The following is a 20,881-nucleotide window of genomic DNA, read 5'->3' as shown; positions in this document are numbered from 1 at the left end:
GGGTTGGTGAGGAGACTGGGCGTGGGTTGGTGAGGAGACTGTGCACCGGGTTGGTGAGGAGACTGGGCGCCGGGTTGGTGAGGAGACTGGGCTCCGTGTTGGTGAGGAGACTGGGCTCCGTGTTGGTGAGGAGACTGGGCTCCGTGTTGGTGAGGAGACTGGGCTCCGTGTTGGTGAGGAGACTGGGCTCCGTGTTGGTGAGGAGACTGGGCTCCGTGTTGGTGAGGAGACTGGGCTCCGTGTTGGTGAGGAGACTGGGCTCCGTGTTGGTGAGGAGACTGGGCGCCGGGTTGGTGAGGAGACTGGGCGCCGGGTTGGTGAGGGGACTGAGCCCCGGGTTGGTGAGGAGACTGGGCTCTGGGTTGGTGAGGAGACTGGGGGCTGGGTTAGTGACGAGACTGGGCGCTGGGTTGGTGAGGAGACTGGGCTCTGGGTTGGTGAGGAGACTGGGGGCTGGGTTGGTGAGGAGACTGGGGGCTGGGTTGGTGAGGAGACTGGGCGCTGGGTTGGTGAGGAGACTGAGCCCCGGGTTGGTGAGGAGACTGGGCGCTGGGTTGGTGAGGAGACTGGGGACTGGGTTGGTGAGGAGACTGGGGACTGGGTTGGTGAGGAGATTTGGGGCTGGGTTGGTGAGGAGACTGGGCGCTGGGTTGGTGAGGAGACTGAGTGCTGTGTTGGTGAGGAGACTGGGCGCCGGGTTGGTGAGGAGACTGGGCGCCGGGTTGGTGAGGAGACTGGGCGCTGGATTGGTGAGGAGACTGGGCGCTGGGTTGGTGAGGAGACTGGGCGCCGGGTTGGTGAGGTGACTGAGCCCCGGGTTGGTGAGGAGACTGGGCAGTGGATTGATGAGGCGACTGGGCGCCGTGTAGGTGAGGAGACTGGGCGCCGTGTTGATGAGGCGACTGGGCGCCGTGTAGGTGAGGAGACTGGGGACTGGGTTGGTGAGGAGACTGGGCGTGGGTTGGTGAGGAGACTGAGCGCCGTGTTGATGAGGCGACTGGGCGCCGTGTAGGTGAGGAGACTGGGCGCCGGGTTGGTGAGGAGACTGGGCGCCGGGTTGGTGAGGAGACTGGGCGCCGGGTTGGTGAGGAGACTGGGCGCCGGGTTCGTGAGGAGACTGGGCGCCGGGTTGGTGAGGAGACTGGGCGCCGGGTTGGTGAGGAGACTGGGCGCCGGGTTGGTGAGGAGACTGGGCGCCGGGTTGGTGAGGAGACTGGGCGCCGGGTTGGTGAGGAGACTGGGCGCCGGGTTGGTGAGGAGACTGGGCGCCGGGTTGGTGAGGAGACTGGGCGCCGGGTTGGTGAGGAGACTGGGCGCCGGGTTGGTGAGGAGACTGGGCGCCGGGTTGGTGAGGAGACTGGGCGCCGGGTTGGTGAGGAGACTGGGCGCCGGGTTGGTGAGGAGACTGGGCGCCGGGTTGGTGAGGAGACTGGGCGCCGGGTTGGTGAGGAGACTGGCCGCCGGGTTGGTGAGGAGACTGGGCTCCGGGTTGGTGAGGAGAATGGGCGCCGTGTTGGTGAGGAGACTGAGCCCCGGGTTGGTGAGCAGACTGAGCCCCGGGTTGGTGAGGAGACTGAGCCCCGGGTTGGTGAGGAGACTGAGCCCCGGGTTGGTGAGGAGACTGAGCGCTGGGTTGGTGAGGAGACTGAGTGCTGGGTTGGTGAGGAGACTGTGTGCTGGGTTGGTGAGGAGACTGGGCTCCGGGTTGGTGAGGAGACTGGGCGCCGGGTTGGTGAGGAGACTGAGCCCCGGGTTGGTGAGGAGACTGGGCGCCGGGTTGGTGAGGAGACTGGGCGCCGGGTTGGTGAGGAGACTGAGCCCCGGGTTGGTGAGGAGACTGAGCCCCGGGTTAATGCAACTCATTGCTGGGTTGGTGAGGAGACTGAGCGCTGGGTTGGTGAGGAGACTGTGCCCTGGGTTAATGCAACTCATTGCTGGGTTGGTGAGGAGACTGGGCGCTGGGTTGGTGAGGAGACTGGGCGCCGGGTTGGTGAGGAGACTGGGCGCTGGGTTGGTGAGGAGACTGAGCGCTGGGTTGGTGAGGAGACTGGGGACTGGGTTGGTGAGGAGACTGGGGACTGGGTTGGTGAGGAGACTGGGGACTGGGTTGGTGAGGAGACTGGGGGCTGGGTTGGTGAGGAGACTGGGCGCTGGGTTGGTGAAGAGACTGGGCGCCGTGTTGGTGAGGAGACTGAGCCCCGGGTTGGTGAGGAGACTGGGCAGTGGATTGATGAGGCGACTGGGCGCCGTGTAGGTGAGGAGACTGGGCGCCGGGTTGGTGAGGAGACTGGGCGTGGGTTGGTGGGGAGACTGAGCGCCGTGTTGATGAGGCGACTGGGCGCCGTGTAGGTGAGGAGACTGGGCGCCGTGTTGGTGAGGAGACTGGGCGTGGGTTGGTGAGGAGACTGGGCGTGGGTTGGTGAGGAGACTGGGCGTGGGTTGGTGAGGAGACTGTGCACCGGGTTGGTGAGGAGACTGGGCGCCGGGTTGGTGAGGAGACTGGGCTCCGTGTTGGTGAGGAGACTGGGCTCCGTGTTGGTGAGGAGACTGGGCTCCGTGTTGGTGAGGAGACTGGGCTCCGTGTTGGTGAGGAGACTGGGCTCCGTGTTGGTGAGGAGACTGGGCTCCGTGTTGGTGAGGAGACTGGGCTCCGTGTTGGTGAGGAGACTGGGCTCCGTGTTGGTGAGGAGACTGGGCGCCGGGTTGGTGAGGAGACTGGGCGCCGGGTTGGTGAGGGGACTGAGCCCCGGGTTGGTGAGGAGACTGGGCTCTGGGTTGGTGAGGAGACTGGGGGCTGGGTTAGTGACGAGACTGGGCGCTGGGTTGGTGAGGAGACTGGGCTCTGGGTTGGTGAGGAGACTGGGGGCTGGGTTGGTGAGGAGACTGGGGGCTGGGTTGGTGAGGAGACTGGGCGCTGGGTTGGTGAGGAGACTGAGCCCCGGGTTGGTGAGGAGACTGGGCGCTGGGTTGGTGAGGAGACTGGGGACTGGGTTGGTGAGGAGACTGGGGACTGGGTTGGTGAGGAGATTTGGGGCTGGGTTGGTGAGGAGACTGGGCGCTGGGTTGGTGAGGAGACTGAGTGCTGTGTTGGTGAGGAGACTGGGCGCCGGGTTGGTGAGGAGACTGGGCGCCGGGTTGGTGAGGAGACTGGGCGCTGGATTGGTGAGGAGACTGGGCGCTGGGTTGGTGAGGAGACTGGGCGCCGGGTTGGTGAGGTGACTGAGCCCCGGGTTGGTGAGGAGACTGGGCAGTGGATTGATGAGGCGACTGGGCGCCGTGTAGGTGAGGAGACTGGGCGCCGTGTTGATGAGGCGACTGGGCGCCGTGTAGGTGAGGAGACTGGGGACTGGGTTGGTGAGGAGACTGGGCGTGGGTTGGTGAGGAGACTGAGCGCCGTGTTGATGAGGCGACTGGGCGCCGTGTAGGTGAGGAGACTGGGCGCCGGGTTGGTGAGGAGACTGGGCGCCGGGTTGGTGAGGAGACTGGGCGCCGGGTTGGTGAGGAGACTGGGCGCCGGGTTCGTGAGGAGACTGGGCGCCGGGTTGGTGAGGAGACTGGGCGCCGGGTTGGTGAGGAGACTGGGCGCCGGGTTGGTGAGGAGACTGGGCGCCGGGTTGGTGAGGAGACTGGGCGCCGGGTTGGTGAGGAGACTGGGCGCCGGGTTGGTGAGGAGACTGGGCGCCGGGTTGGTGAGGAGACTGGGCGCCGGGTTGGTGAGGAGACTGGGCGCCGGGTTGGTGAGGAGACTGGGCGCCGGGTTGGTGAGGAGACTGGGCGCCGGGTTGGTGAGGAGACTGGGCGCCGGGTTGGTGAGGAGACTGGGCGCCGGGTTGGTGAGGAGACTGGCCGCCGGGTTGGTGAGGAGACTGGGCTCCGGGTTGGTGAGGAGACTGGGCGCCGTGTTGGTGAGGAGACTGAGCCCCGGGTTGGTGAGCAGACTGAGCCCCGGGTTGGTGAGGAGACTGAGCCCCGGGTTGGTGAGGAGACTGAGCCCCGGGTTGGTGAGGAGACTGAGCGCTGGGTTGGTGAGGAGACTGAGTGCTGGGTTGGTGAGGAGACTGTGTGCTGGGTTGGTGAGGAGACTGGGCTCCGGGTTGGTGAGGAGACTGGGCGCCGGGTTGGTGAGGAGACTGAGCCCCGGGTTGGTGAGGAGACTGGGCGCCGGGTTGGTGAGGAGACTGGGCGCCGGGTTGGTGAGGAGACTGAGCCCCGGGTTGGTGAGGAGACTGAGCCCCGGGTTAATGCAACTCATTGCTGGGTTGGTGAGGAGACTGAGCGCTGGGTTGGTGAGGAGACTGTGCCCTGGGTTAATGCAACTCATTGCTGGGTTGGTGAGGAGACTGGGCGCTGGGTTGGTGAGGAGACTGGGCGCCGGGTTGGTGAGGAGACTGAGCCCCGGGTTGGTGTGGAGACTGGGCGCCGGGTTGGTGAGGAGACTGAGCCCCGGGTTGGTGAGGAGACTGAGCCCCGGGTTAATGCAACTCATTGCTGGGTTGGTGAGGAGACTGGGCGCTGGGTTGGTGAGGAGACTGGGCGCCGGGTTGGTGAGGAGATTGAGTCCTGGGTTGGTGAGGAGACTGAGCGCCGGGTTAATGCGACTCATTGCTGGGTTGGTGAGGAGACTGGGTGCTGGGTTGGTGCTGGCATTGCTGTAACTGGTTGCTATCCCTCTGTGTAGTAAGATATATTCAGCCTGACTGATATACTGAATGTGCTTCTTTTAGAATGATGCCCGTGTGGTTCCTGGGTGTGCTCCTCACTGGATTTTTCATGTCCTGGACTGATGGAGTTCATGCAGGTAAGAGTTAGAGCCTTAATCACCCTCTGTATCTCATGTAATGTCACAGAGCAAGAGAGACTTTGGTGCCATCACCTAAAGCAGGTTTAATTAGAGTAAGTCGAACTGAAAACATTATACATGGAGGCCCCTGTAACACTGCAGCTCAGGGAAGCGCCATGCAAATTAGACCTTTTCCTTAAGTTTATGAAATCATGGAGAAGTGTGACCTGATTTCCGGGTCCAGCACTCGTTGCTGTTTGTGAGAAAGCTGCCCCATAAAAAGTTGGTGCTTTGAAATTTGAAAGAGTTGGTGAGGAGACTGGGTGCTGGGTTGGTGAGGGGGCTGTGAGGTCTGAGATAGCAAACTGTATAAAGTAGACCAACTTTTTGGAGATGGGAGCTTTGCATTGTCATTAATAGGGCCATTGTCTTTCAATTGTTTGTCCTGCTATGTGTGGATGTTGGGAAAACACCAGTACAAGGTGCAGGACGGAGTCCCCTTTGGGATCCCCCTTTACATGAGTTATATGGAGCAGGACGTACTGCTGCATGAGGTTCACACTTATTAATGTTGGCATAAGGGCCCTGAAAATTGACAGGCCACAATCCTGGGGTAACCGTTGGGATTGCACCTGCTGATGTGCTCCAGCCTTGACCTGCTGGCATTTATGGGATCAGCAGGAGGGCACCTCATATACATGGGGTCAGCTGATGCGCATGGCACGAGGGACGCATCTCTGGTGCCCAACCAATGAAGTAGCAGCAAATGGCCAATCAAGGATCAGCAAACAGTGACCTACAAATAGAAAGAAGCGAAAGAATTAAATCACTCAAATTAACCTTTTGAAAATTCTTTTGGGCACCATCTTGTTTTGTTAATAATCCAGGGAGAAAGTACTATCAATAATTTGTAACATAAACAGATAAAAATGAGACATGTCATAAAAAAAAAAATCACATTTACCTCAACAGTTGTGTTTTCTGTGTTTGAAATTTCTCCAGCAATGTTTCTCTCCAGAGGCCCATCCCTCTTTCAAGTACCTGGTCATTTGAGTGTATCGAGCTTCTCACAGCTATCCCTGTGTCAGCCATCAGCTCACTTGAATGACTACAACTGCCACAATGTACCAGTGTCAGTCTTCTGAGATCAATAAGCAAAGTCATGTTTTGGAACAGGAGAGGGAAAGAGGGAGGAGTAGAGACTTGATTGCTTAATGCACCAGGATTTTGAATGATTAAGAACAATACTGACCATTTACTGAGTTTGCTGTTTGGGAGCACCGTCCCTCCCCCATCCAGCAATGGACAAGGACACAGGAGAGTCATTAACAGTTGTGAAGGCAGTTGTGATTTTTTTTTGTATACAATAAAACAGAGTAAAGCATGAAGTCTATGTGAGTAACTATATAACTACCTTAATGTAGGGTTTGTAATGTATGATAAACAATAGTAGTGCAAACATTCTGCATGTTATATGGAACCGACCCTACTGTTCTCACCAACTGCTGTGCCAGTCTCAGCCACAGGAACATCTCCATTCTGAGCCTCAGTCCCACCAACGCCTCCGATGTAGCATCAATCAAGGCACCTGTCCACGTCTGGCCTCAGCCCCAGGAATGGATTCCCACCCAGCCTCAGCCCCAGGAATAGTGTCACTCCCGGTCTCAGCCCCAGGAATAGTCTCACTCCCAGTCTCAACCCCAGGAAGAATCTCACTCCCAGTCTCAGCCCCAGGAATAGTCTCACTCCCAGTCTCAACCCCAGGAAGAATCTCACTCCCAGTCTCAGCCCCAGGAATAGTCTCACTCCCAGTCTCAGCCCCAGGAATAATCTCACTCCCGGTCTCAGCCCCAGGAATAGTCTCACTCCCGGTCTCAGCCCAAAAATAGTCTCACTCCCAGTCACAGCACCAGGAATAGTCTCACTCCTGGTCTCAGCCCCAGGAATAGTCTCACTCCCGGTCTCAGCCCCAGGAATAGTCTCACTCCCAGTCTCAGCCCAGGAATAGTCTCACTCCTGGTCTCAGTCCAGGAATAGTCTCACTCCTGGTCACTGCCCCAGGAACAGTCTCACTCCCAGTCTCAGCCCAGGAATAGTCTCACTCCCAGTCTCAGCCTAGAAATAGTCTCACTCCCGGTCTCAGGCCCAGAAATAGTCTCACTCCTGGTCTCAGGCCCAGGAATAGTCTCACTCCCGGCCTCAGCCCAGGAATAGTCTCACTCCCGGCCTCAGCTCAGGAATAGTCTCACTCCTGGTCCCAGCCCCAGGAATAGTCTCACTCCCAGTCTCAGACCCAGGAACAGTCTCACTCCCAGTCTCAGTCCAGGAATAGTCTCACTCCCGGTCTCAGTCCAGGAATAGTCTCACTCCTGGTCACTGCCCCAGGAACAGTCTCACTCCCAGTCTCAGCCCAGGAATAGTCTCACTCCCAGTCTCAGCCTAGAAATAGTCTTACTCCCGGTCTCAGCCCCAGGAATAGTCTCACTCCCGGCCTCAGCCCAGGAATAGTCTCACTCCCAGCCTCAGCTCAGGAATGGTCTCATTCCCAGGAATAGTCTCACTCCCGGCCTCAGCCCAGGAATAGTCTCACTCCCAGCCTCAGCTCAGGAATGGTCTCAGCCCCAGGAATAGTCTCACTCCCGATCTCAGCCCCTGGAATAGTCTCACTCCAGGAATGGCATCACTCCTGGTCTCACTTCCTGCTGTAGGCCCCAGACTTGCCGCTCCCAGTTGTCAGATAACAAGGAACCATTCCTGCTTCAACTTGGGAGTTGTGTCCTGCTCCATCCCAATCTAGCTCTCATTTCATCAAACTGCTTTGGTTTTCTCCCAGGCTTCATTCCCTACTCAACTATTATGGGAGATCGACTAGTTTTTAGATACTCATGTTTCTCAATTGACTGTGTGGCTGAAGCGGCTGTGTTCGTCCTGTGTGTACAGGTTCTGAGGAAGCCCTGGGCAGTCCATTTGTACGCAGATATGTACAGGAAGCTATCAAAATGGTGGACAGAGCATATAAGCGGACCAGAGATGGGTGAGTAATTACCTCAGTAACACTGGCCTCGGAATGGAGCCAGTCAGACTAAGCAAACTAGAGTCATAGAGTCATAGAGTTATACAGCACGGATAGAGGCCATTCGGCCCATCGTGTCCGCGCCGGCCATCAAGCCCAGTCTAATCTAATCCCATATTCCAGCATTTGGTCTGTAGCCTTGTATGCTATGGCATTTCAAGTGCTCATCCAAATGCTTCTTGAATGTTGTGAGGGTTCCTGCCTCCACAACCCTCTCAGGCAGTGAGTTCCAGACTCCAACCACCCTCTGGGTGAAAAAGTTCTTTCTCAAATCCCCTCTAAACCTCCCGCCTTTTACCTTGAATCTATGCCCCCTTGTTATAGAACCCTCAACGAAGGGAAAAAGCTCCTGAGTATCCATCCTATCTATGCCCCTCATAATTTTGTACACCTCAATCATGTTCCCCCCTCAGCCTCCTCTGCTCCAAGGAAAACAAACCCAATCTTCCCAGTCTCTCTTCATAGCTGAAGCGCTCCAGCCCTGGTAACATCCTGGTGAATCTCCTCTGCACCCTCTCCAAAGCGATCACATCCTTCCTGTAGTGCGGCGACCAGAACTGCACACAGTACTCCAGCTGTGGCCTAACCAGTGTTTTATACAGCTCCATCATAACCTCCTTGCTCTTATATTCTATGCCTCGGCTAATAAAGGCAAGTATCCCATATGCCTTCTTTACCACCTTATCTACCTGTTCCGCCGCCTTCAGGGATCTGTGAACTTGCACACCAAGATCCCTCTGACCCTCTGTCTTGCCTAGGGTCCTCCCATTCATTGTGTATTCCCTTGCCTTGTTAGTCCCTCCAAAGTGCATCACCTCGCACTTTTCCGGGTTAAATTCCATTTGCCACTGTTCCGCCCATCTGACCAACCCATCTATATCGTCCTGCAGACTGCGGCTATCCTCCTCGCTATTTACCACCCTACCAATTTTTGTATCATCAGCGAACTTACTGATCATACCTTTTACATTCATATCCAAGTCGTTAATGTAGACCACAAACAGCAAGGGCCCCAGCACAGATCCCTGTGGTACCCCACTGGCCACAGGCTTCCAGTCACAAAAACAACCTTCGACCATCACCCTCTGCCTTCTGCCACTAAGCCAGTTTTGTATCCAAAGTGCCAAGGCACCCTGGACTCCATGGGCTCGTACCTTCTTGACCAGTCTCCTGTGCGGGACTTTATCGAAGGCCTTACTGAAATCCATGTATACCACATCCACTGCGTTACCCTCATCCACACGCCTAGTCACCCCCTCAAAAAATTCAATCGAATTAGTCAGACATGATTTTCCCTTGACAAAGCCATGTTGACTATCCCTGATTAATCCTTGCTTCTCCAAGTGGAGACTAATTTTGTCCTTCAGAATTTTTCCAATAATTTTCCTACCACTGATGTTAGGCTCACTGGCCTGTAGTTCCCCGGTTTTTTCCTACTCCCCTTCTTGAATAATGGTACTACATTAGCGGTTCTCCAGTCCTCTGGCACATCCCCTGTGGCCAGAGAGGTTCTGAATATATGTGTTAGAGCCCCCGCAATCTCCTCCTTTGCCTCACACAGTAGCCTGGGATACATTTCGTCCGGGCCTGGGGATTTATCCATTTTTAGGCCTGCTAAAACCGCCAATACCTCCTCCCGCTCGATGTTAATATGTTCGAGTATATCACAGTCACCCTGTCGTATTTCTCAGTCTAGTTTAATATTTAAATACTCTAGTTAAATCCAATGGTGCTGCTTACAGATGAAGTGTAGAGGGTTTAGTAGTGAGGGTTAAGCACCTTTTGGTGTGATTCTTTTTAAGGTGTGCTGCACTGAAGGTATTATGTCTGAGTGTGCTTCCAAATTCTGACATCTGTTTTGCTATTTAATATTGGTACGAGTTTTCAGTCTGAACTCTACAGAAAGAGTTGAATGAATTTATAGTCTAACACATGGCTGCAGTCAACATCCGCATCAGAGCATGGGTGTGGGAGGGAGTGGAGGCCAGGGGACTGGGAAGGAATGAATGGATTATTCGGCTGGGAAGCAACGGGTGAGGATTTACGAGGGACTGGGCAGCTTATAAATGGCCTGCTTGCCAGGTGTCAGGGTGTATTTGGGAGGCACGGTTTAAGGCCTGAAACCGTTCATGGTGTAGGAAAGGGACTTCCAACAGTGCAGCATTACCTCAGCACTGCACCGAAGTGTCAGCCTGGATTATGTGCTCAAGGGGTTTGAATCCATGATTAATTGGCTCAAACTGAGCAAAGCTATCTGTTATGTTATTTGTTATTTTGTATCTGCTATCTGTACTGTCATGTTATGTGTTAATTCTGATCTGTTATATGATATGCTATCTACTATCTATTTTCTATCCTGTTATCTTCTGACATCTGTTATGTAATCCTTTATCTATTGTGTTATCTGTTTTCTGCTCTCTGTTAATTGATGTATTACTTGCTATCAGTTATCTGCTATTTGCTACTTGCTCTCTGTGATCTGATATCTGTTATATTTTTTGTTAACTGATATGTTACGTTGTCTGATTTCTGTGGTGCTGTCTGCTAGCTGTTTTTTCCCTTTTGTTGTGCTATCTTTTATCTGCTGTATTTCATCTGTTATCTGCTCTCAGTTATGTCAGGCTGGAGGGAAGTGTTGGGACCACAACTGTTTCTAATTTACATCCATGACTTGCATTCAGAAACACAATGCAAATTAGTCAAATTTGCAAATGGTACCAAACCAGGAGGGACAGTGGAATTAGTGGAGGCAGCTCAGAAATTACAGAATGAGTTGGACAAAATGAGCAAATGGTCAGAAAAATGGCAGATGAAATGTATTATAGACAAATATGTAGGAAGGAAAATTGGGGAACACACATACACCCTGAATAATGTTCACATAGCTAAGGTTAAAGTTGAAAGAGACCTCAGGGTCTTAGCAGACTAAAGGTCAACCAATGCAGAGAAGCAATCAACAATGACAATGGAATGTTAAACTATATAGCTAAAACAGTAACATATAATTTAAAGTCATGATCAAACTGTACAATGCTTTAGTCACACCACACCTTGTGCATTGTGTCGACTTCTGGTCACTGAGACAAAGGCAGACATTCAAGCATTGGAAACAATGCAGAAAAGAGCCAGGAGACTCATCCCCAGTGTCAGGGGTTACAAGGGTGGGGGGGGGGTCTAAGTTATAAGGAGAGACTGGAGAAACTTGGGCTCTTCATCCTTGAAAGAAGGCATCTGGGAGGTGATCTTATAGAGGTATATAAGAGGGGATACAATAGGGTAACAGAAAAGGTAAATCCGGAATATTAAATTTTGAGAGTAGAACAATGGTACACAGATTCACACTTGTAAAAGATAACTGATATCAGGAAATTCTTCTTCACACAAAACCTGATCAACACATGGCATGGACTCCCAGATAGAGTGGTAGAGATGAAAGTCCTGGAATCATTTAAGAACCAATTAGATGTTGCAAGGACAGGAGGGAACTTTAGGGCCATTCTGAATGGATGAACCAAGATGGCCTGAATGGCTTTCCTCAACTGTAATTATCAGTGCTCTGTAATTTGCTATCTATTAACCGACACACATATGGTATCTTTACTTTTTCTTTATGCCTCTGTGAATGGGATGTTTCTCTTTATTAAGACAGGACACTGAGTTAAGAGGAAAGACTGTTTTGTTGTTACCTGTTATATTATGGGCCAGATTCTGCTGTCAGGTAATGGTGAGTCTAATGGCGCTCCCCGTTATTTATGCGCAAATGATACAGCAACTTCAGGCGAGGGACAGATGTGCGGTTAGAAGTGAATATCCAAAAGTTGCTGTCCGAGTTGCGCCACTCTGACGTTAGCTTCACGAAAACGGCATCTCGCTGTCTGGCTCACCATTGAAATGCATTGAATGGCGTGAAGTTGCTGCATTTGCACAATAGATACGATCTAAACTCACCACACAAAGTTAAGTTTTGTAATTTCAAGTGTGAGTACCCTTTTAATGACATGATAATTACTCTTAATTAACCTCTCTGGCACTGAAAATGAACTATTTTAAGTGTGGTGTCTCATTCCTTCAGGTTTTAATTGTTGTTGGAGATTTTAAAAATATCAAGTTTGAAATTTTAAAAAAAATGTTTTACTTTTCCTTTCTGTCTTTTTTTTCTCTCTCTTAATCCAATCTTTCTTTCCCTCTCTTTATTTCTCTTTCTGTGCCCGATTTGACAATAAATTCATCCACTCTAATTTACACTTCCTTCTCAATCCTTGCGCTGTTAATTTCTCAATCCTTCAATCTAATTGGTTAAAGAGATACACTTGCCCTGGTCACTCGGGTCCCAGATGCCTGGTGTCCCTCACTGCGGCGTTATCACCTCGCACTTTCAGCAACTTGCCACGCAAAAAATTTAAAAACCTAAACGTGCAGGAGCAAGTATAACCAGCGGCAGACGCTGTTAGATGCCAGAGCAAAATCCGGGCCAATATCTGTCTTGTTATCTGCTATCTGTTGTTTTATCTGATAGCTGTTATCTGATACGAATATAAATTCCATTGAGAAATAAAAACTCCATGGGAAAAGTAATTCATCCATGGCTAACTAAAGAAGATTATAAGGATAGTATTAGATTAAAAGAAGAGGCCTATAATGTTGCCTGAAGATTGGGAGAGTTTTAGAAACTAGCAAAGGATGACCAAAAAATTGATAAATGGGAGAAAATAGAATATGAAAGTTAATTAGCAACTACTATAAAAATGGATTGTAAGACCTTCTACAAGTATGTAAAAAGGAAGAGAGTAGCAAAAGTAAACATTGGTCCCTTAGAGGCTGAGGCAGGAGAAATTATAATGGGGAATAAGGAAATGGCAGTGACATTAAACAAGTATTTTGTATCTGTCTTCACAGTAGAAGACACAAAAAACATACCAGAAATAGTGAGGGACCAAGGGGCTAATGGGAGTGAGGAACTTAAAGTAATTTACTGGAGAAACTAACTAGACTAAAAGCCAATTAATCCCCAGTGGATTGGAAGGGAGCAAATATAACCCCGCTATTCAAGAAAGGTGGGAGAGAGAAAATAAGGAATTACAGGTCAGTTAGCCTGACATCAGTCGTTGGGAAAATGCTGGAATCCATTATTAAGGAAGTGGTAACAGGGCACTTAGAAAATCATAATATGATTAGGCAGAGTCAACATGGCTTTATGAAAGGGAAATCATGTTTGACAAATTTATTGGAGTTTTTTGAGGCTGTAACTAGAGAGGGTACAGATGAGATTTACGAGGATATTGCCAGGGCTGGAGAATTTTAGCTATGAGAAAAGATTGGACAGGCTGGGGTTGTTTTCTTTGGAACAAAGGAGGCTGAGGGGAGATTTAATTGAGGTATATAAAATTATGATGGGACTAGATAGAGTGGATAGGGAGGACCTATTTCCCTTAGCAGAGGGGTCAGTGACCAGGGGGCATGGATTCAAAGTAATTGGTAGAAGGATTAGAGGGGAGCTGAGGAGAAATATTTTCACCCAGAGGGTGGTGGAGGTCTGGAACTCACTGCCTGAAAGGGTGGTAGAGGCAGAAACCCTCAGCTCATTTAAAAAGTACTTGGATGTGCACCTGAAGTGCCATAACCTACAGGGCTATGGACCAAGTGCTGGAAATTGGGATTAAGCTGGATAGCTCTTTTTCGGCTGGTACGGACGCAATGGGCCAAATGGCCGTAACTTTCTATGATTCTATGATGTAACTAGCAGGATAGATAAGAGGGGGCCACTGGATGTTGTATATTTGGATTTTCAAAAGGCATTCAATAAGGTGCCACATAAAAGGTTATTACACAAGATAAGGGCTCATGGGGTTGGGGGTAGCATGGATAGAGGATTGGTTAATGGACAGAAAACAGAGAGTTGGGATAAATGGGTTATTTTCAGGTTGGCAGGTTGTAACTAGTGGGATGCTGCAGTGACCAGTGCTTGTCCCCAGCTATTTACAATCTATATTAATGACTTAGATGAAGGGACTGAGTGTAATGTATCCAAATTTGCTGACGATACAAAGCTAGGTGGGAAAGTAAGCTGTGAGGAGGATACAAAGAGTCTGCAAAGGGATATGGACAGGTTAAGTGAGTGGGCAAGAAGGTGGCAGATGGAGTATAATGTGGGCAAATGTGAGGTTATTCACTTTGGTAGGAAGAATAGAAAAACAGAATATTTTTTAAATGATGAGAAACTATTAAATGTTGGTGTTCAGAGAGATTTTGGTGTCTTCGTACAAGAAACACAAAGAGTTAGCATACAGTTACAATTAGGAAGGCAAATGGCATGTTGGCCTTTATTGCAAGGGGGTTGGAGTACAAGAGTAAGGAAGCCTTACTTCAATTTTACAGGGCTTTGGGGAGACCTCACCTGGAGTACTGTGTACAATTTTGGTCTCCTTATCTAAGGAAGGATATACTTGCCTTAGAGGTGGTGCAACGAAGGTTCACTAGATTGATTCCTGGGATGAGAGGGTTGTCCTATGAGAGATTGAGTAGAATGGGCCTCTCTGGAGTTTAGAAGAATGAAAGGTGATCTCATTGAAACATATAAGATTCTGAAGGGGCTTGACAGGGTAGATGCTGAGTGGTTGTTTCCATTGGCTGGAGAGTCTAGAACTAGGGGGCATAGTTGCAGGATAAGGGTATGGCCATTTAAGACTGAGATGGGGAAGAATTTTCTTCACTCGGAGGGTTGTGAATCTTTGGAATTCTCTACCCCAGGGGGCTGTAGATGCTCAGTCATCAAGGCTGAGATAGATAGATTTTTGGACTCTAGGGGAATCAAGGGATACCGGGATCGGGCGGGAATGTGGAATTGAGATCGAAGATCAGCCATGATCTTATTGAATGGCGGAGCAGGCTCGAGGGGCCGTATGGCCTACTCCTGGTTGAGTTTCTTATGTTTCTTATATCTGTTAATTTCTATTTGTTATCTACTATCTATTGTCCACTATCTGCTATGTTATTTGATAACTGCTATTTGTTGCTATATGATTTCTGTTATACATCTAATAAGTTGTAGAATGTCCAATATCTGTTGCTTTCTTTACTTTAGCCACAAATTGAAGCTCACTAAAAGGGCCTTGACCTCAGCTGACCTCCTAGCCTACTTCAAGCAGCCTATGGCAGAGACCAGGACTGCGGTGCGATCTGCAGAGTACATGGAAACTGCACTGAACCTCATCCAACGCAATGTCCATCGAGTCCACAAACGTTCGTTCAATACAACAGGTCAGTTTGGAAAGAGCTTTAACCACAGAGCAGTAGGGCATGGGCTTGTGCATATGATTCCCAACACAGCGATATTCTGATCTCATAGGTTGGTAAAACGAGAGGGGCAGCCATCCCTGCCCTCACCTTCCAGCTACACTGGGACATATCCCCTGCCCAGGGATGGTATATTCCTCATTGAGGCTTTTTAAGGAACTGCCTTAGCAAAAACACAAAATCTTTCTCCCCACAGACAAGATAATCCCAATCCCAGCTCGACTGAAAGAATCTCAACAGGAACAATGTATTAAGTGGTGGGAACATGAATCATGATGTAGATTTTTGTTAGGAAATTAGTTTACCATCTCGCACAAATTAAACAATATACAACACATGCAAAAAAACCTTAACATGGGGTAGAGCAGTCATGTTCAGTTTGCAGTTTGGCTTATTACAGTCAGTGGATCCTTGTTTTACAGAGATTACAGTTTTCTCCTGACCGTGTATTATCCTGCAGATCTATTAACACAGAGTGACCTGGACACCATCTCGCGGATCACGGGCTGTTCAGCTGCACTCCTGCCCACAGTTTGTGAGGACGACTGTTGGTCAAATAGATACAGGACCTTCACCTCCGAGTGCAACAACAGGTAGGAACTGATGAAGCTGATGAACACTGTATTAGGAATGAGATCCAAATCAACTGCCGAAGCACAAACTTGAGTTAATCCGTCAAACGTCAAAACGACAGCGGAATGCTTTGAAAGAAAGAATCTCATCTTCAGGATTAATTTCAAAATTAAAATGGTGGACATCCCACAAATACAGTGGGCAAGTACAGCATGTAGTGTGGAACTGAGCCATAATCATCAGGTACTGTGTCCTACCCACCAGGCACTGAGCCATACCCACCAGATTCTAATCCATACCCAGCACATACTGAACCATACCCCACCAGATACTGAGCCATACCCCACCAGGCACTGAGCCATACCCACCAGATTCTAATCCATACCCAGCACATACTGAACCATACCCCACCAGATACTGAGCCATACCCCACCAGGCACTGAGCCATACCCACCAGATTCTAATCCATACCCAGCACATACTGAACCATACCCCACCAGGCACTGAGCCATACCCACCAGATTCTAATCCATACCCAGCACATACTGAACCATACCCCACCAGATACTGAACCATACCCCACCAGATACTGAGCCATACCCCACCAGGCACTGAGCCATACCCACCAGATTCTAATCCATACCCACCAGATTCTAATCCATACCCACCAGATTCTAATCCATACCCACCAGATTCTGATCCATACCCACCACATACTGATCCATACCCACCAGATTCTGATCCATACCCACCACATACTGATCCATACCCACCACATACTGAACCATACCCACCAGATACTGATCCATACCCACCACATACTGATCCATACCCACCACATACTGATCCATACCCACCAGATTCTAATCCATACCCACCAGATTCTAATCCATACCCACCAGATTCTGATACATACCCACCAGATTCTGAATCATACCTACCAGGCACTGAGCCATACCCACCAGGCACTGAACCATACCCACCAGATACTGATCCATACCCACCAGATTCTGATCCATACCCACCAGGCACTGATCCACACCCACCAGATTCTGATCCATACCCACCACATACTGATCCATACCCACCAAATACTGAACCATACCCACCAGATACTGATCCATACCCACCACATACTGATCCATACCCACCAGATTCTGATCCATACCCACCACATACTGATCCATACCCACCACATACTGAACCATACCCACCACATACTGAACCATACCCACCACATACTGATCCATACCCACCAGATTCTAATCCATACCCACCAGATTCTAATCCATACCCACCAGATTCTGATACATACCCACCAGATTCTGAATCATACCTACCAGGCACTGAGCCATACCCACCAGGCACTGAACCATACCCACCAGATACTGATCCATACCCACCAGATTCTGATCCATACCCACCAGGCACTGATCCACACCCACCAGATTCTGATCCATACCCACCACATACTGATCCATACCCACCAAATACTGAACCATACCCACCAGATACTAATCCACACCCACCAGATACTGATCCATACCCATCAGATACTGATCCATACCCACCACATACTGAGCCATACCCACCACATACTGAGCCATACCCACCAGGCACTGAGCCATACCCACCAGGCACTGAGCCATACCCACCAGGCACTGAGCCATACCCACCAGGCACTGAGCCATACCCACCAGGCACTGAACCATACCCACCACATACTGATCCATACCCACCAAATACTGAACCATACCCACCAGATACTAATCCACACCCACCAGATACTGATCCATACCCATCAGATACTGATCCATACCCACCACATACTGAGCCATACCCACCACATACTGAGCCATACCCACCAGGCACTGAGCCATACCCACCAGGCACTGAGCCATACCCACCAGGCACTGAGCCATACCCACCAGGCACTGAGCCATACCCACCAGGCACTGAACCATACCCACCACATACTGATCCATACCCACCAGATTGTGATCCATACCCACCAGGCACTGATCCACACCCACCAGATTCTGATCCATACCCACCACATACTGATCCATACCCACCAAATACTGAACCATACCCACCAGATACTGATCCATACCCACCAGATACTGATCCATACCCACCAGATACTGATCCATACCCACCACATATTGAGCCATACCCCCCAGGCACTGAGCCATACCCAGCAGGCACTGAACCATACCCACCAGATACTGACCCATACCAACCAGCCACTGAGCCATACCCACCAGATACTGATCCATATCCACCAGGCACTGAGTCTCACACATCAGATACTAAGTAACACAAACCATTTCAATATAAATGAGTTGGAAATCTCAGTGTTGGGCTCAAAACAAATAAAGCCTACTTAATTAGACCCAAAGCTGTAGAGATTCAGGATAAACCCTTTGAATAGATAAGAAATTGACTGAAGAGTAGAAAACAGCGAGTACTTATTAAAGGATTTGGGTCAGTATGAGGTGCTCCGGGGGGCCAGTATTGTTTCTAAATTTACATTAATAACTTTGATTCAGAAAGTCAATGAAAAGTGGTTATGTTTGCAGATGATACCAATCTAGGGCGGGCAGTGAGATCAGAAGAATGCAGCTCAGAAATTACTGAATGAATTGGACAAAATATGTAAGTGGGTAGAACAATAGCAGATGAAATGTAATACAGTTAAGTGTAAAATATTGCACATAGAAAGAAATGTACTCCATAAATGGTGTTGAAATAGCCCAGGATGAAGCCAAAAGAGAACTAGGAACCTTACCAGACTTGACACTCAATGTGTCCAGTCAATACAGAGCAGCAATCAACAAAGCCACTAGAATGTTAAACTACATAGCCAAAACAGTAGAGTACAAGTCAGAGGGATCCTGCTCAAGCTGTATAATGCTCTGGTCAGACTACACCTTGAGCACTACATTCAGTTCTGGTTGCCAAGGCACGAGGGAGGTATGCAAGCACTGGAGGCAGTGCAGAGATGAGCTGTGAGGTTGATGCCTGGTGTCAGAGGACTGAGTTATGATAAAGGATTTGGAGAGACTTGGGCTTTCCAGCTTTGGAAGGCAGAATCTGGGAGGTGATCTTATAGAGGCATACAAGATGGTTAAGTAAATGAAAGAAAGTAAATCTGAAATATTACTTCAAATTAAATTGTGAGAGTAGGACAAGGAGAAACAGGTTCATTATGGTAAAAGATAAATTTAATACTGATGTCAAGAATTTTTTCTTTACATGTAGAGTGAAAGACAGTTGGAATAGACTTCCAGGGAGAGCAATGGAGGCACAAATCTTGGAATCTTTTCAGAAGCAATTTGGTGCTGAAATAGAGGGAATGTAGTTTTCTCTGGATGAATGAATTAAGATGGGCTGAAGGCCTTCTGCTTCTGTAATTATCTTGTGATCTTGACGTACTGAGCCACACACACCATGGACCTGAGCCACACACCATGGACCCGAGCCACACACCATGGACCTGAGCCACACACACCATGGACCTGAGCCACACACACCATGGACCTGAGCCACACACACCATGGACCTGAGCCACACACACCATGGACCTGAGCCACACACACCATGGACCTGAGCCACACACACCATGGACCTGAGCCACACACACCATGGACCTGAGCCACACACACCATGGACCTGAGCCACACACACCATGGACCTGAGCCACACACACCATGGACCTGAGCCACACACACCATGGACCTGAGCCACACACACCATGGACCTGAGCCACACACACCATGGACTGGAGCGCCACACACACCATGGACCTGAGCCACACACACCATGGACCTGAGCCACACACACCATGGACCTGAGCCACACACACCATGGACCTGAGCCACACACACCATGGACCTGAGCCACACACACCATGGACCTGAACCACACACACCATGGACCTGAGCCACACACACCATGGACCTGAGCCACACACACCATGGACCTGAGCCACACACACCATGGACCTGAGCCACACACACCATGGACTGGAGCGCCACACACACCATGGACCTGAGCCACACACACCATGGACCTGAGCCACACACACCATGGACCTGAGCCACACACACCATGGACCTGAGCCACACACACCATGGACCTGAGCCACACACACCATGGACCTGAGCCACACACACCATGGACCTGAGCCACACACACCATGGATCTGAGCGCCACACACCATGGACCTGAGCGCCACACACCATGGACCTGAGCGCCACACACCATGGACCTGAGCCACACACACCATGGACCTGAGCGCCACACACCATGGACCTGAGCGCCACACACCATGGACCTGAGCGCCACACACCATGGACCTGAGCGCCACACACCATGGACCTGAGCCACACACACCATGGACCTGAGCCACACACACCATGGACCTGAGCCACACACACCATGGACCTGAGCCACACACACCATGGATCTGAGCCACACACACCATGGACCTGAGCCACACACACCAGGTACTGAGCCACACACACCATGGACCTGAGCCACACACACCATGGACCTGAGCCACACACACCAGGTACTGAGCCACACACACCATGGACCTGAGCCACACACACCATGGACCTGAGCCACACACACCATGGACCTGAGCCACACACACCATGGACCTGAGCCACACACACCAGGTACTGAGCCACACACACCATGGACCTGAGCCACACACACCATGGACCTGAGCCACACACACCATGGACCTGAGCCACACACACCATGGACCTGAGCCACACACACCATGGACCTGAGCCACACACACTATGGACCTGAGCCACACACACCATGGACCTGAGCCACACACACCAGGTACTAAGCCACACACACCATGGACCTGAGCCACACACACCATGGACCTGAGCCACACACACCATGGACCTGAGCCACACACACCATGGACCTGAGCCACACACACCATGGACCTGAGCCACACACACCATGGACCTGAGCCACACACACCAGGTACTGAGCCACACACACCATGGACCTGAGCCACACACACCAGGTACTGAGCCACACACACCATGGACCTGAGCCACACACACCATGGACCTGAGCCACACACACTATGGACCTGAGCCACACACACCATGGACCTGAGCCACACACAC

The 20,881-nt window shown here is 50.6% G+C and overlaps 1 protein-coding gene across 1 annotated transcript in view; it reads left to right on the top strand.

Annotated features, from left to right (window-relative positions):
• Positions 1-7,764: 7,764 nt before the first annotated feature.
• The window catches only part of LOC137344763 (myeloperoxidase-like), a 39,734-nt gene continuing 26,617 nt past the window's right edge, over positions 7,765-20,881 (top strand). Inside the window, exons 1-3 of the mRNA XM_068007889.1 lie at positions 7,765-7,814; positions 14,935-15,110; positions 15,607-15,739. Of these exons, the coding sequence (XP_067863990.1) occupies positions 7,780-7,814; positions 14,935-15,110; positions 15,607-15,739 (344 nt within the window). The 5' untranslated portion in view covers positions 7,765-7,779. The remainder of the gene's footprint in view (positions 7,815-14,934; positions 15,111-15,606; positions 15,740-20,881) is intronic.

Source organism: Heptranchias perlo, chromosome 28 (genome assembly GCF_035084215.1).
Source record: "Heptranchias perlo isolate sHepPer1 chromosome 28, sHepPer1.hap1, whole genome shotgun sequence".
Lineage (NCBI taxonomy): Eukaryota > Metazoa > Chordata > Chondrichthyes > Hexanchiformes > Hexanchidae > Heptranchias > Heptranchias perlo.
This window is presented reverse-complemented; position numbering and strand designations above follow the sequence as displayed.